Source organism: Sinocyclocheilus anshuiensis, unplaced genomic scaffold, assembly GCF_001515605.1.
Source record: "Sinocyclocheilus anshuiensis isolate Anshui unplaced genomic scaffold, SAMN03320099.WGS_v1.1 scaffold50, whole genome shotgun sequence".
Lineage (NCBI taxonomy): Eukaryota > Metazoa > Chordata > Actinopteri > Cypriniformes > Cyprinidae > Sinocyclocheilus > Sinocyclocheilus anshuiensis.
Window position 1 is genome coordinate 3,025,713 of NW_015542382.1, and position 11,326 is coordinate 3,037,038.

General features: G+C 37.5%; 2 protein-coding genes across 2 annotated transcripts; both read right to left on the reverse strand.

The window, feature by feature from the left end:
• Nucleotides 1-381: 381 nt before the first annotated feature.
• Nucleotides 382-5,545, reverse strand: plk1 (polo-like kinase 1 (Drosophila)). The gene is made up of 11 exons (XM_016491818.1): nucleotides 4,807-5,545; nucleotides 4,061-4,229; nucleotides 3,813-3,957; nucleotides 3,568-3,661; nucleotides 3,050-3,272; nucleotides 2,833-2,890; nucleotides 2,536-2,636; nucleotides 2,245-2,322; nucleotides 1,262-1,416; nucleotides 968-1,150; nucleotides 382-844 (listed from the first exon to the last, which is right to left on the reverse strand). The coding sequence occupies exons 1-11, from the start codon at nucleotides 5,167-5,169 to the stop codon at nucleotides 638-640; spliced, it is 1,776 nt and encodes a 591-aa protein (XP_016347304.1). The 5' UTR covers nucleotides 5,170-5,545; the 3' UTR covers nucleotides 382-637.
• Nucleotides 5,546-8,340: 2,795 nt separating this feature from the next.
• LOC107692726 (GTP-binding protein Rhes-like) lies at nucleotides 8,341-9,240 on the reverse strand. The gene has a single exon (XM_016491897.1). It carries the CDS (start codon nucleotides 9,141-9,143, stop codon nucleotides 8,508-8,510), a length of 636 nt encoding a protein of 211 aa, XP_016347383.1. The 5' UTR covers nucleotides 9,144-9,240; the 3' UTR covers nucleotides 8,341-8,507.
• Nucleotides 9,241-11,326: the final 2,086 nt, after the last annotated feature.

Below are 11,326 nucleotides of genomic sequence, written 5' to 3' on the forward strand. Positions count from 1 at the left end.
AGGTTCTTTTATGAATTTCCAAAGAGCAGCATTTATTTAAAATCGAAATCTTTCATAATATAAAATTTGTTTATATGTTATACAGAACAAAAAATACTGAGCCCTAACAGTATAGCATATTAAATTACGGTAAACTCAACATGAAACAAAAGTAGACCCCATTCCGACAATATTGAAATATTAAAAGACTGATAGATCGCAAGGTTTCATGTTAGATTTAAAACACTAAACACTTATTTTCAAGACGCTTACATTTTAATTAAACTCATAATTATAAACTTGTATTTATCATCAACAGTATCTAACAATCGAAATTTCTCTAAAAAGATCTTTATTTTGGAAAACCAACTTATTTCAAATATTCTCTTACACATTAAAAGATTAACATCCAAAAGCTTTTATACAAAGAACAGTCAAAAGGTAAACAGACAAGTTCTAAAATATTAAAACATGTACAAGAGCATTCACATGATACAGCGAGCTGGCATGGTCACAAACTCCCCAACCCAGAAAAACAACTGATAGTATAGGAGTAAACAACAGATCCAGAGGAGGAAGTCATAGATTAGAACCCAGAAAACTGACAAGTTTGACTGCTGGAATCTCATAAAGCTATACAATTTGTGACATCAGTGGGTTAACGGGCAGAAGTAGCGGCTGTGGCGGTGCTTTTGCAGGCCATGAGCTTCTCCACCATGTTGCGAGCGTAGCGCAAACGACTGGCCAACTCTTTACAGCACCCAAACTCCTCAATTAAGCTCATCTTATAGGTGTAGAACTCCCGCTTCTCATTGATGTACGTCACTGCGCCCATCAGGGGACACAAAATAAGCTTAGTGTGGTCCTGTAGGACACAAAGAGAAAATGGTGAGGTCACCCTATCAGTTTGGATACTTCTGTATTTTGGTTGACATCACAAGTACCCAGATCAAGTACTTGACCTATTTTAAACATGGTAGGTTCTCACCTGGAAGAAGTTGATCTGCACGGTTCCATTGCTCAGGTGTAGCACAATGGCGCTCTTTGTGCGGAACCAATGGCGCAGGTAAGGCAACCGGATCAGTTCATCCCCATCACGGGGCGTTATGTTCGCCCCGGCCTTCAGCAAGTGCTCGCTCATGTAATTCCTGAAGTACTTGAGGAGTGTAATCTACACCAAAAAAAAAAAAAATTATATATATGTACATGTATGTGTTTTTAGCAACCCTGGAACAAAGAATTATGAAAGTCATTCATTGTATTATTTCCAGGGCACACAGACCTTTTTGGAGAGTGCAGAAGGGTAGGAGCGAACACTGAGGTAGGATTCTGCAGAGTTGCGGTCGATATACTGCAAACTGTCACCGTCAGTGTACATGATCAAACGCGTGGAATCATTGAACAGAACGCCTACGCTGTTATCACACAGCTGGTAACCTATGAAGGGGAAAAGTACATTAGCATATGGACAATATGTTTGGAAAGCATACAAGTAGCATCATGCATCATCCAAAGCTACAAATTACATTTGTGCACATAATTGGGATATCACAAAACATTTGTGAATAAAGCACCTTTTCCATTCTGCATGTTCAAGAAAACCTGGAAAACTGGCACAAAATATCAGTAGTAAAATAACGTGCTGCAACAGTGGAAGACAGACTTTTTTCCCCTACATAATAAATTTGAAGCCCAGAGCATGTTATCTTGAGAAAAAGTGTTTCTATCGCAGTTTATGCATGTTTTCTTACCAAATGAAGTTACCCACCTCAATTGAACAATTTTAGTGCATATTAAGATTTTGCTCATTCCTTTAGGGCTGATGGATCTTTAAACTAAACTGCAGCTAGCAGTAGCTAACTCTACAAATTACGGGATGCACCAAAATGATTTTATATTTATAAACCGCTGTTTTCATTTAGCCAAAAACCTAAAATAAAGGTTTCAGTAATTAGGGTAATTGAAATGTGATCTCGGATAATAAATTCCACCAGTCACTGTAAAGTTCTTCAGCAATGAGTTGCTTCATTTCAACAAATTTTTAAAAGTGAAGCGAGTTCACATTGCTTTCATGTTTGCCAATTGTAGATCATCCACATTATGTGCACAAAACAGACACTTAACAGAGCCAAAATGCATCAGTGGAGAAATAATGTTTCCACAGTTTTTAGTGAATATTTCCAGTTGATGAAATTTCAATGCAACATTAACAAATGCCACTTTGGATATTGGCTTGAGTATGTCAGTGTCAGCATGGCGTCTTACCAAGGCCGTATTTGTCTGAGTAATCGACCCATTTACTAATCCAGAAGATAGGAATACAAGCAGGGTCCTCTGCTTCCTCTATATAGGGAAAAAGAAATTATTGCATTGTGCCTGTCAATAGTTTGAACATGAACACCAATCAGCACTTGACCATAATTTTGTGGCTTTATGTACAAATGCACAAAGTACAGTTTTATAGATTTTTGCTGTTACAGTAGCTCCTACTCCTATTTCCATTAAAATACAGCAACAACCCTTCATTGGCAAGATGCAGAAAATCCATGTGGTTACCTTGTCTAATAAAGTCTCTCTCAGATGGCCTGGCCGTGTTGAGGCAGGCCAGCTGCTGCAGCATGTCACTTAGATGACACTCAGGTTGTTCAGCTCCATCCCTGTACAGAACAATGTAGATAAAACCCATTAAATACAAATATATTACCCTAAATTTATATGGGACGCAAGTCAGTTTTTACAATTAAATTAAAATCATGGTTTTGATACTATTTGCCAAATGCATGTTCAAAACCAGATATTAAAAAAAAACTAGTGCTAAAACGGCGTGCTAGTATCTACATCGATAAAACTGACCTTTGCTGAAGATCTTCCCTTTGTGGCTGCTCCATTTTCCCAATAGGACTATCTGTTCCTGTACACAGAAGAAAGATTACAGCTGACTTGAAAGTGAAATTTAATTTGAAATATTTCTGAGTGACAAGATTTTCAATGGAGGGAAACACTGAAATCCGACACAGCTGTGCCGAATTACAAGATAGCATTGTAAAACTTGATTTATCTATACACATACCTTTATTAAGTGATGAGAGGGGTTTGCGAAGGAGGGCGGGATCCAGACTGGAGGGGGCAATGGAGAACCTGGGAGGTACAGTGAGACAGGAAGTGGGCAGCCGCAGAGGCGCATAACCGGAGGTGAAAAACTCATCAGCCAACAGCTCGGACACAGAAGGTCTGAGCGAAGGGTCAGCAAGCAGCATCCGACGAATCAGAGCAGCAGCAACTGGATTAACATGCTAAACAATACAAAAAAAAAAAAAAGCATATTGCAATAAGCCACCAATCTGACAAGATTCAATTTATGTTTGCTTTAAACATTCAATAGAAGGTACAAAATCTAGCAAGTTACCTACCTAAATGTTATTAAGCACAATTAAATGAAAGTGGAGAAAGATTAAACATTACAAGCTTAACTTTTTTTTTTTTTGAAACCCAAGCACACAAATTGTTCACAATAAAGATCGATTACAAAAAAATATTTTCATTTCATGCCATGTACAACAGGTGAACTCCTGATGTGAAGATACATACTCTAGGAACAGTGTACTCATTCTTCTTGATTCTGATGTAGGTCTCCTTCAGACAAGATGTCTCAAATGGTGGCTTTCCAACCAGCAGTGTATATCTGATGGACACATTACATCTCCATCAGCAGTCGCACATGCTCAGTTATAAAAATTAATCCTTATGCAAGGATGGAATCCCATTAGAGATAGTGTTTTATGAAAATCTACATCAAATGCTTCCATAGTTGTTTAATTTAACATTGGACTTACAGAATGCATCCCAGTGACCATACGTCTACTTCAAAGCTGTGGCCTTTCTTGCAGAGCACCTCTGGAGCAATGTAGTTTGGAGTGCCACACAGGGTCTTCTTTCTCTCACCATCAAACTCGATCTTAGTGGCCAAACCAAAGTCACCTAAAGAGAGAGAAATGGGACATAGTCTTGATTAAAAAAAAAAAAGGTCAAGGGTGGGGAAAAAAAAAAAAAAAATGGCAAAGAACAATCATTTTTTCCTTACCGATTTTCACATCCATGTCATCATTGAGGAACAGATTTCCAAGTTTGAGATCACGGTGGATGACCCGGTTGTTGTGCAAGTACTGACAACCCTGAATAGTCTGGCGCATGAAGTATCTGGCCTCAGGCTCAGTCACTGCCTTCCTCCGCTTGTGCAATTCAAGGAGAGACTATATGGAAAGAAAGAAATTAAGCACCAAAATATAGAGCAGACGGGAACTTCAAACAAACTTTGTTTTAACTCCACTTCCATCACAAAAAAAAGGAAAATAAAATTGAAAATAAATCTGGTAGGATTTGAGGATTATTTGAATTTACAGAATCTGCAAAAAAAAATTAAGTATTATGAATTAATTATAAATAAAGTATTATAAATATACATTAAAAATAGAAGTGAAGACAGTAAAATATTTATTCTTGATTATTTTTTATTTCTGACGGAGTTCGTTTTAAACAACTTTATCTCCAAGAAACACAAAATCAACTGACGTCACATCCTCCAGTTTAAAATCCAGTAGCGGCGTAAGGGAGAAAGTTGAAGCGGTTTTAATTTAGATAACGTAACGTTACATTCTTAATAAAGAACAAACATTTGCGTTTTGAAAGAACACAGTAAGTACCCGTTACTCTAAACAGAATGTGATTATTTTAATGAGTTCAGTTTGAAGCGCTGTAATATACTATCAACCATTGACAGGAATAGCGACCGTTGACGGTCTGTTTCGAAACCGGTTTCCCTGATCTTACCCGTCTCCGACAGATTTCCAACACCACGTACACGAAGTCATCATCCTCAAAAAAGCCGTGAAATCCCACGACGTGCGGGTTATCGAGACTCTTGTGAATGGCGATTTCTGTGCTCATTTTCTCTTTCTGGTGCGGCTTCAGTAGCATCGACTTCGGCACCACTTTCCCTGCGAAAACCTCCTTTGTGTCCATATCTGTGATTTCGTAGCACTTCGCAAATCCTCCCTTTCCCAGAAAGCGACCTCGCATGTATCTCTTCGTGGCTCTGGGATCCACCAGAATGTCAGGAATCTCTTTCAGAGGAGCAGATTTGGGGTCGACGTGAGCCGGTGGCTTCGCCGGCTTTGCGATTCCAGCGCTCATCGTTGCACGCTTTACAAGACGATTTAAGAAGAATAAGGAACCCTAAAGTCCTGGAAAAAAAATAACTGAGGCGAAGTTCCTTGCTCCTTGTTTCTTTATCCCGAAACGCACGCATGCAATTCACCAGTCATCCACATCCGCTGCCAACCACAGAAAATTACATTCAAATAATAACTCCCAACAGTTTGAAAACCCACAATATACACGGTGTCTTATCTAAAAGATGTATAGTCGCCGCTCTGAAGCACGCATCGGTAGTATTTCGCTGATAAGAATACAATTAAACGGGCATAAATTATGTGCATCGGCCTGCTGCTCAGATGGGAATGCAGTGAGTCGCTGCTACTTTTTGAATTGTGCTTGATTCGTTATCTCCGCCTCTGATTGGCTGCTGCGATTTAAATTCTGACCAAACACAGCGAAGCATCATGGGACTCGGCGTGCGCGTTCTGAAAAACTTTATTTGTGTTCTTTTGATATTTAACTTTGGGAAACATTACACAACGTAAAATAGTTTACACATATGAAAAATAGTTTTCGTATGGATTGAATTTTATGATTTATAACATGCATTATACGTTTTATTAAGTCTCTATGGAGTATAAATACTATTCAAAGTCCACTAACTTGTAATAATTAAATTAATTAAATGTATTTAATTAAATGTAAATAATTTATATTAAAATTTACACAACTACATTTTGTAAAAAAAATAAATAAAAAATTACCTGATGATAAATTGCTATATATTATTTGCTCATGACATATACAGCTAATCCTTTGGTTTTGTACATTGTTCTATTTGTTTAATTATGCCACATGTGCCCTTTTGGGTTTGTATACACATATTAATTCAAGCATGTGTGCTTAAAGTCTGTTTAGTATCTAAAAGTAAATTATCTTGCTCTAGTTTCTAATCTAGCCAGTTATCCCACGTGCTTTTAACACTTTGTGTACCTTTGGGCATTTGTGTGTGTGCAAATTTGAGCACATTTTAGCTTGTGGAGGGGAAAAAATACCATGTCACCTATCATTACACACGTTTTTATGTTTGTACAAGTGTGGGTGTGAGTAGAGGAGAGAAAGCAAGATAAACAGAAAGTTTGCCCTTGTGAAACAAAACCAAAACAGTGTTACAAGGTCAGTGAGCAGTAACAAAAAATGTTATATTATTTTTTGACAATTATTAGCGTTTACTTTAGTGTCTTATTCAATATTCAGTTGATGATATTCAACTATTTCTAACAGACTTAAAATTAATAACTTTCTTCTAAATAAATTGATATGAAAAAATAAATTATCCAAATGTATAGTTTTTTTCATATAATCAAATAATTTGTGAATTCTGTGAAGTGTTTCCTAATAAGGAATGTTTACTGTTTTTCATGACAGCATTTTCACTCTCGTGCTCACGACTTTCTCCTGTCTAGTCCATTCACAAATGCACGCATGCCAACATAAAACATGTCAGCCTCCTTGAAAGCTGAATAAATTATGCATAGGCTATATTAAACAGTTCCAAAATACATCAACCTACGCATAGTCACATGATCAGCAACTGCTGGGACTAACATTACTATTGGCATACATATTTAATGATCCAATGTTTATACCATTCATTTTAACATTTGTTTCATTTAGCTACCATTGGTTTTTACTTCTGTGTTTATACATAGTCAGTCATTATTGTAGATGTGGCTGTAAATATTATTTATGCTTGTACATGTATAGCTATTCTTTTGTCCACTGACCTGTTTGTAAATAAATATAATAATAATATAATATATTTTAGGAGGTGACAAAGAAATGAAGCAAGGAGAGCAGCAATGCGTTCAGATGGAAGATGAAGTTTTTATTCATAATCTGCTTTGACAAGTTCTGGAACTGGTGTTGATTCCAAATAATCAACAATAAAAAGCTGATTTGCCACAAACTAATTAATGAATTCTATGGTCAAACTCACACAACTGGCCACTATAATGCATAGATTCACATTTATTTCACATTTCAGTTTTTGAAGCATTAAAGGAATAGTTCACCCAGATGAGTTTGTTTTTGGAGAAATTTTGCATTACATCACTTGCTCACCAATGGATTCTGTGCAGTGAATGGGTGCCGTCAGAATGAGAGTCCAAACAGCTTATAAAACATCACAATAATCCACACAACTCCAGTCCATTAATTAACGTCTTGTGAAATTAAAAGCTGTGTGTTTGTAATTAACAAGTTAATCCGTTTTCATTTTAAATAGTTAAAATGTGAGCTCTCTATTGCTTTCGTGAAAAAGTCTTATCTGAATCAGGAGAGAAATATCCAAGTGAAAACCAACTAGTTAGTTGATGATGTGCATTATTATAATTATGGACTCGTGTTTTGGCCAGAAGCAACAGCTTAAAGTTAACAACTTGATGGATTTGTTTTATACTACCACGCAGCTCTTCACTTCATATATGTTAACTGATGGACTGGAGATGTGTGGATTACTTGTGGATTATTGTGATGTTTTATCAGCTGTTTGGACTCTAATTCTAACGGCACCCATTCACTGCAAAGGATTCATTGATCCAAGTGATGTAATGCTAAATGTATTCAAATCTGTTCTGATGAAGAAACAATCTCATCTACATCTTGGATGGCCTGGGGGTGTGTAGCAAATTTTATTTAATGAACCATTCCTTTAAGGACATGATATTATTTGCAGACTCAGCTTTTGTTTTTGATCCCAGCAAAGAAAGGGTGTGACATGGTGTTGAGTCATGCACAGACTGATATACTAACAGAAGGGCATCTGGAAGGTGCAGAGCTAACTTTATTTCCTGAGAAAAGGTCTGGTCATTCAGCATAAGTAGCACAACCCGCATGATATACAGTATGTCTTATGCAAAGTGTTAATTTCTGTGTGTTGGGATCAGAGCAGCAGGATATAGCCGAAAAAGCTTATTAAGACAATCTGTCATTGATCTGACCAAGACTCTATATGACAGATAATGTCATCAAATTACTGAATTATTACTCTCTTTCATACTTGGTTAAACTAAGAAAACATGTCTGTTGTATTCTGTAGGCTACTTTAGCCCAAGGTCACATCTGATATGACATTTTATGGAACAAGGTAAAGAATATGCACAGAGAACATATATTGATTAGAACATAATTTGCATTTATTCACTCATAAAAGAATAATTTGGCTCTCATTTAGAGAGATCAGACATATAGGCAAAAAACCCTTAGATGATTATGATAAAGCATCAGACTTGAACTGTCTATTGAGTCTATTGATCCAGACCACTTAAGCATCAGTATGATGCGCAACTATTATAACATCACGTGAATGTCCATTAAGACAAGATACAGCTGTTGTTCTTCTTCATTGGAGGCTTTTTCCGCGTCTTTGTAAGTTCTCTGCTCATTGTCTGCGTCCGTCTGCGCAGTGCCGGGCTCACGCGGCTCGGTAACTTCATCTGTTGAAGCAAGTCCCGAAACACACCGGCGACGTTCTCGCCGGTGCGTGCGGACGTCTCCACAAACCCCGAGCCCCAGTCCTCCTCCACCGCGCGCATCACCTCAGCAGTGGCCTGGCGACTCCGGCTGCCCAGGTCCGCTTTGTTCTCTATCACCGTGATTCCAGTGAACGTCTCTCCCTTCAACTCCATGATCTCCTCACGGAGTCGCTGCACCTCCTCCATGGAGTCTGGCTCGTCTGCGGCGTACATAAGCGCAAACGCGTCCCCGGTTCGGATGCACAAAGCGCGCATCGCTGGGAAGGAATAACTACCGCTCGTGTCCAAGATCTCAATGCGCACCCTCGCGCCGTCTGTGTCGTACTCGAGAGCGTGAAGCTCCTCCACCGTGCGCGTGTATTTGGAGTCGAAGCGATCTTGCAAGAAACGGGTGATCAGAGCAGTTTTTCCAACCCCGGCGGCGCCCAAAAACACAAAGCGCACCGTCCGATGCTCCCGCACCAACAAAGACATATTGCTTCAGTTGCTAATTTTATAAATTAGAGTTTGCATAAGAGATTCAGTAAGACTTACAAATCTAAAACTTTTAATGTCCTTATGCCATCGAGACGCGGTACTGTGTTGAGATGAGACAAGGATGCTGCCCTTATATTACCTGCATGCGTCCTACGTACTACTAGTTGTAGCCAATGGAAACGCAATGACGCGACGCGTGGGTTTCTGTGTTGCAGAGTTTGACTATTTGAAAGACATTGTAGGAATTATTCAGAGAGTTCAGCTGAGGTTAGTAGGAAAATTTCGGGACGCAAACTGTTGAGATTCATTAATCTCGCGCAAAAGCTGTTTGGTGTCTTAAATGACCAAACACTTAGGTTTTTTTGTGATATGCAAATACATAGGCTAATAAAGTGATAATAATAACAGTGTTTCATAAATGTAACAGAAAGTGCCCGAACAGGATCACATTAACCATGGTTTTACTACAAACAAAACAAAACAAAAAACTATAGTTAAACTGTAACCACAAATTAACCATGCATGGTCTTGCTACACTAACCATAGTTTAACCATGGTATTTGTTGTAAAACTGTGGTTATACAAATGCAATCAATGCACCAAAAAACATGGTTACTACACTTTTACTATAATAAAATCATGGTTAATTTTCGTAATGGTTGCTCCTTATAATAACGTGATTTCTGTTTGCATGAGTTTATTTATCGCCATGAGAAATTAATAAGCCTAGCCTAATTTTTATGGTTGCTGAAACATTATAAATAAATAATGGGCAAATTTGGTTTATTTATTAAATGCAATTTTTTAAACATATTTGTGGATCATATTGTATTTATGTGTGAATTTGCTAAATCTTTGTAAATCTCTTTATATTTATTTGTAATTGTATAATCTATTTATTTGAAAATACAAAACAGTGTGAGACCCCTCCAAAGTCCCCATAACAGCCCAAACAGCTTCCTCTCACAACAATGAATGTAATGTTTGAAAAGTTTATACTTTGTTGTTTCACATACAGTTTTGAATTTACAAATAATGTGCTATTACTCCTAACAGGATTCTGACTTGAGGAAGCCTGACTTCTTGTAGTAGGTGTGGTTTGGCAAATTATAGAAAAGTTTTTTTTACTCTGCTCTGGATAAGTAAGCCTATCTATCAGCAGGGTTAATTATTTAACTAATGTGTGAACAAACCTATATTATTTGATGTCTAATATTTAATCATCTTTATCTTTATGCATGGCTGACCTTTCAAAGACCTAAGACTCCAGCAAACTACCAGTTTATATAGCTTAATTGGTCATCATGATTCATCATTCTGTTAAAAGAAATCCTGAAATAAAATATGTAAACTGTTCAAAGGAGCATTATATACTTGTTTAAGCAAGGCTGTAATTGTCATTAAGCAAAACCAGAAACCCCATCCTGAGGTGAGGTATTTCAAATGTTTCATAAGCTTATCACGTCAGAGATGATTTTCCATATATTGCATATTAAAATCATGGTGTCAGACATGGAAATGCACACGGTCACCTCACAGCACCGATATTTTCCACACAAACACTGTGTTTATGCAAGTCTGAAGGCTAAATGCCGTCAATGTGACTTTATCTGTCTATTTCCCTATTAATCTGTTGCTGCTGTCCATCAGACTAACATGAAAGGATGATTAATTTGGCCTTCAGTTCTGCCTTTTCTGCACATTGCTGTCAAGTTTATTATATGCAGTATATATTTATATTAGTAGGCCTATATTTAGTATGATTGTATTTATTAAAGCAACTTTAAGATAAGCCTGTTTGTGCTGTTGCAGTGTAAGTCTCAGGTGCATGTGACTCACTTTTTGACAGGAAATGACCTTTTCTGTGTAAATCTCCAAGATTAACATTTTGGGGAGACATCCTCTTCACACCACATGAAGACACATCATAAGATCAGTATCGCCTCTAAGGAACCATGATGTAGGAGACCCACTGTCCTTAAATGGACCCTTGCTGTCCATGCTTGCAGAGAATGAATGTCCTGTCTAACACAAATACTGCATAAAAAAACTATTGCAAATCATGCAGATTATTAAAATAAGGAGGTTGCACCGGTGCAGATGAGACCCACTCACATTTTCTTCAGAAGTAGTAAAAATCAGCCATTCTAGTGACCTCCCGTGCAATTTTTGAAGGAATG

What these genes read in the sequence shown, in the direction of transcription:
- plk1 (XM_016491818.1), bottom strand. Translation starts at nt 5,169, where the DNA reads ATGAGCGCTGGAATCGCAAAGCCGGCGAAGCCACCGGCTCACGTCGAC. An exon ending in TGACATGGATGTGAAAATCG is followed by an intron (nt 3,958 to 4,060) that starts GTAAGGAAAAAA and finishes CTCTCTCTTTAG; the next exon opens with GTGACTTTGGTTTGGCCACT. An exon ending in ATGAGTACACTGTTCCTAGA is followed by an intron (nt 3,273 to 3,567) that starts GTATGTATCTTC and finishes TGTATTGTTTAG; the next exon opens with CATGTTAATCCAGTTGCTGC.
- LOC107692726 (XM_016491897.1), bottom strand. Translation starts at nt 9,143, where the DNA reads ATGTCTTTGTTGGTGCGGGAGCATCGGACGGTGCGCTTTGTGTTTTTG.